Source organism: Etheostoma spectabile, chromosome 22, assembly GCF_008692095.1.
Source record: "Etheostoma spectabile isolate EspeVRDwgs_2016 chromosome 22, UIUC_Espe_1.0, whole genome shotgun sequence".
NCBI classification, from domain to species: Eukaryota; Metazoa; Chordata; class Actinopteri; order Perciformes; family Percidae; genus Etheostoma; species Etheostoma spectabile.
Window position 1 is genome coordinate 9,084,750 of NC_045754.1, and position 5,299 is coordinate 9,090,048.

The following is a 5,299-nucleotide window of genomic DNA, read 5'->3' on the forward strand; positions in this document are numbered from 1 at the left end:
TGTGTGTGTGTGTGTGTGTGTCTGGGATACTGATGTTCAGATCGTTTGTCAAATAGCAGACAATAGATGGTACTACTAGAAGTACTAGAGCCGACCACTGGGCAAACGATGCAACAAAAACCCATGAAGAGCAAACAGAGCGGGAACATTCAGTCACAGCAGCAGTTGGGATGGTGAGAAGTGGATGCACAGAGCAGTGAGCATTGCTACGGATGCAAGAACAAAAAAGGAGCAGTGGGAGAGATTCAAATTGAAAATTGAAATAAAAGCTGAACAGAGACACATAAAGGTCAAGGTTTCACTTTTCATAAAGATGATTTTGTTTTTAAATGACCAGATTCTATGAGATCACAGTTTAGAAATGGTTTGGTACAGGTATGATCCCGCTGGCTGCCTTGTACTGTATGGCTGTGACTTATTATAATTGCTATAATCTTTTTCCTTATTATTCCACAATTGTGTATTGGTTTTGTTCGATCAGCAGTCTAGAAAATATTTAGCCTTTTACTTGTCATCCATGCTAATGTTGTGGCACTAGGGATAGCAATGTCTGCTGCTTGCTCCACCACTTTATACACACCACTGTGTATGAAGACCAGATATTTTTTCAGCACACACACAAAACGGACAGCTAGCGGACTGTCAGGAGATAATTGCTGAATTTTACAAAAAGGGTATTGGATCTGAATCTCAGACTCCACCTTTAAGCACTATTGTAACATAATCGATACGTAACATAACATAGTTAGAAATGTTCCCTATACAGGCGCTTGGTGAGCTCACCTGGCAGAGCGGGCGCCTACATATTGAGATTTACTCCTTGATGCAGCAGCCGCGGCTTTGACACTGATCAGCGGCCCTTTTCTGCATGTCATTCCCCTTCTCTCTCCCCTTTCAAGTCTAAGCTGTCCTACAGAAATAATGTCCAAAAAATAATCTTTAAAAAAAAACTAAATGTTACCTATGACAGCAATGTTTGTTGACCATTAAAGATATTCCTTTTCTAATACTTACTTTCAGGAAAATACATTTATATGTTTGTTTTTCCAAACCCTTTTTATAATTTTAACAAATGCATTGTGATTGACGTTGTCTTACCACAAGCAGCTGAATGACATCAAGTTTAAAACCAGGGAAATTATGTTTATTTAAGTTTAAGTTTAATCTGGAATTGTGTGATCAGAAAATAAGTAAAACCACAAAAAAATGTCCTACCTGCTCGTGGTATGTGGTACGTTTGGTGCTAAATGATATTGTGGTTCGATGCCCGGGTATTACTTCATTGCCTGCACATGATTCATGACCATTTCCATGTTTGGTTTTGAAGATTTGTATCAGACATAAAAAAAAAATCATAAAGTGAAACCACGGCCTGTTTATGATCTCAATCATTCTACACAAAATCAGATAAATAAGGATTTCTATACGCAAGCCGTGCAGTGATTAGGTAGGAGTTGGAGGTTGACCAGGTCTCCGACTCACTTTCTGGCCCGGCCCTGGACGGCCTGCTGCTGCTGTTGCTGCTGCTGGACCTGCTGGGAGGGTGCAGGCCTCTTACGACTGGGCTCCATCACCGGGGAGGGCAGGCCGGGTCGCACCGCCGGGCTCCCACCGTACGGTGGGCCAGGGGGGCCCATGGGCGCTCCCTGGTGGGGCATCCTCGCTCCAGACGGCATGCCAGGACGCTTGGGAAGACAAAGTAGAAGAAAAGACGGATCAAATACACGTAGAAAACATTCTTCACTGTGTTTATCTGATTAATTACAATCACAAATCAATGCTTCTAAAAATATTACAAAGGAAACATTAGATCAATTGCAACTTTCATGCATTTCCTTCTGATGGATTGAAGGTGGACTAAGACGGTTTTTGTAAACACACCCATCCTATCTGACAAAGTCGAGCTGAAACAAAGACTGTCACGCAGCTCCTCATCCAGACCTCACACATTTCTAGTATTTAAAATCAAATTCTGGTGTCTGCTCTGGTTCTATTGAAACTCCTATCGAGTCACATGTCTTTTGTAACATTTGGTAACATTTCAGTTATCAAATAACTGTTAAGTTGGTAAACATTAAGCAATTTGGTGACGCCAAATTACACGATTTCTGTTTTGAATCTTAACCATCTGGGGCTGAAAACATGACAGAAATTGTGTAGTAAAACGTTAAAGGACGTGCAACCTAATATGGGATTTGTTTGTGTTAGAGAGAGTCAACATTAGAGACCAACATGAAATATAGAGCACGTACAGGCAATTTTTGAGCCCTCAAAGTATCTGTGAAATAATTCTGCCAGTGGTGTGAGATACAATCATTTTGAAACGTTTGAAAAGCGATACTATTCTGTCTTTTTAACACTGGTTTCCAGAAAATGCCAGAAACAAGAACTGAACTGAGCAGTTCAATAAACAGTATTGTTTTGTTTCCATCTTTTTTTCCCATTTAGTCTGGGACACACGCACACACGCGCACACACACACATACGCACACACGCACCTAAACAATGCAAACAGTGTCTGAGCCCACAGTCTCACACTCCCGTCTTGACGCCTGGGAACAACTGGGGAACTCTCACCTGTGCTTGTCACTCCCATGGCAACAGCTGCCTCCCGCCTCAGTTTATTGTCTGAAACCAAATTATGGCTTGTGTGATAGAAAGAAATCCTTTGACTCCTTTGAACGACAGTACAGACCTCCTACTGTGTGTGAAGAACTGTATGTCTTCTAATATAATACAAGTTTAATGACTTAAAATGCATCAGAGGTGGAAGGAATACATTTTCAAAGTTCTTATCCTTCTGAAATACGTCACATTACTGAAGCTACCGACTCTCTTTACTATGACTTTACTGTATTATCTATAAAATTTCAAGTTATCTTACGCATAGGCAAAATGATTTTTTTTTAAAGCTTGGGGACAATTCACAATTTGAATAGATTTATTTCTCTCTGCAACACTCAGAAAAACTAAAATATGATTGAAACATCAGATTTGTTTAAGGGTTTATGTGCAAGAGAAATGCATAATAAACATAAACGAGCATAATAAAATACCTGCATAGCTTACAAGGCTGTTGTAATGTATACACAGAATATAGAGGTTATCTCATACAGCTAAACGGACTGTCACCATCAAATAACTAAGCAGAACACAGATATTAAATGTAATATTCAGTTTAATTACAGAAAACCACAAAAGTCTGTCATGAGTCAAGACAGCTAATGTAGCAAGCTATCAGTCACGTGACTTTCTGACTTTTTGTGCACCTTGTAATAACTTGATTTTCATGATGTAGACATTTTACACCTTATCCAAAACCAATAATGAATCAAATTAATTTGTTATGTTGCCCAGCTCTAGTTGATGGTAGGCCTAAATGCTGCATGTTTGTACATAGTTTTGTACATTTAATCAAATGCTAAATTGGGGAATCCAGAGGTAAGAGGGAGGGTGGGGGATTTATAACAATGCGTCATATTCCATAAGATCATCGCAGGGTTTATATATATAAAGACTTTATCCAAAGAAAGTACCTATAATCTTTATATAAAAGCAAAGTATTTCCCTCTGAAGTATGGAAGAGTAAAGTTGCATAAAATGGAGGGAATTTAATACAAGTACCTCAAAACTATGCATAAATACAGCGCTTATGTAAAGGTCCTCTACCACTCAAATGCATTATATGCAAAAATTGATATTTCTTTTCCTCAGTTAATATCTAACGATATAAATATTCTAAAAAAGGACAGAAACTTGTCACATTGGACATTTTTTAAACCATAAAAGATGCTCAGAGTCTATTCTTCTTCTTGTACCATTCAATTATTCAAAAAAACATCTAAACCTCGTGTTTTAGCAGAGATGTGACTTAACAGACCTGAATGTTTAACCATCACTTTGCGATAATGTCCTCTTTTATATCAGCCTTTAAAAACTGCCTGCTACATTTTGTAACAGAATGAATAAATGTTGGCGAGAAAGTGAGGGAGAGAGAAGACAGCTGAAGGATACAAATCTGGAGTTGTATAAGCTCACGTTTTTTCCAACATTTCGCACCATTTGTCACTTGTAAATGTGGATTACTGCAGGTACAAACACATTTCCGATTTGATCTATAGACTGTCCACAAACACGTGAAAAAACATACAAAGAAGAAGGTAATAAACAGCAGGGAGGGCACAAAAAGAAAACTAGATATCAAACTGGGTTAAAATGTTAATGCATGTATTCACAGGGAGATTTAATAACTCATGACAGCATATGAGAGGCTAAGACTGGCGTATTATGTGCCCTTTGAAATGGTGACCAGGCAGAGATCCAGTGATAAGAAGCCCGAGCAGGCGTCGCTGTCACTCTGGCTGGGAGTTTGCTCGGCGGGGTGGGGGTGGGGAGGTTGGGGGTCAAAGCAACTGAGAAGGGTCTCCAAACGGGAGAGGATAAGACAACATATGGCCGGGGCCTCCCGCACGAATCCTGTCACCTTGTGGAGCTTTAACAGACCCCCTTCTTTTTCTATCTCCTTCCTACTTAAGCTGGACAATAACACCCAAACAGACCAGACTGTCAGCAGCCAGACTTCTGTTACAAGCCTCTGACTAGAGAATATGAGCCTTTCAGATAACAGAAAACCATTGCTGGAAAATGTGTAGGATGAGTTTCCCCTAAGTCCACACACACAACGAGTGGTACTTTCTAATCTGACCTGCTGAACTGACTCCAACACTCGAGTCCCGGAGCTCAGCCAGCCAGCAATCGAATCTGCCATGTGGTCGGATATCTGAGAAGTATGCTGGCATCTCTGGAGGGATTTGAAGTTGCTAAACTTAACCCACACTGGACTGAACATACGAGTCTGTGGGTTGTAACGTGGATGGTCCCTTTTAAAGGCTTTGATTGGAATCAAATCTGGAATCTTGAAAAGATGTTCCTTGAATGTGACATGACTCATATTTTTAGGGCTCAAACGTAAGATAATTTTAATCTGTTTATCATCAATTAAGTGTCCAAAAACAATGACAAATGCTTGTTTTATCAGATATTGAGTTTATTATGGAAGAATTTATGTTATTGTGTTATATTATATATATATATATATATGTTGTATAAAATGCAACTAATTTACAGTATATACTGTATTTAGTTAAAGGTAAGATTTAGACGATTCTCGTCATAACTGACAGTTTTGTTAAATTACTATTTTAAGATTCACTCATATTTCCTTGTAATGTATGGACATACAGTACTGCTCATGAGTATAGGAACCCCTGCTTAAGTTGACTAAAAAGAAGAATAAAAA

General features: G+C 39.0%; 1 protein-coding gene across 9 annotated transcripts in view; it reads right to left on the reverse strand.

Moving 5' to 3' along the window:
- The window catches only part of smarcd3b (SWI/SNF related BAF chromatin remodeling complex subunit D3b), a 35,107-nt gene that overhangs the window by 15,274 nt on the left and 14,534 nt on the right, over positions 1 to 5,299 (reverse strand). For all 9 annotated transcript variants that reach the window (XM_032504278.1, XM_032504283.1, XM_032504280.1 and 6 more), the window contains exon 2: positions 1,483 to 1,685. In XM_032504278.1, the coding sequence (XP_032360169.1) occupies positions 1,483 to 1,685 (203 nt within the window). The remainder of the gene's footprint in view (positions 1 to 1,482; positions 1,686 to 5,299) is intronic.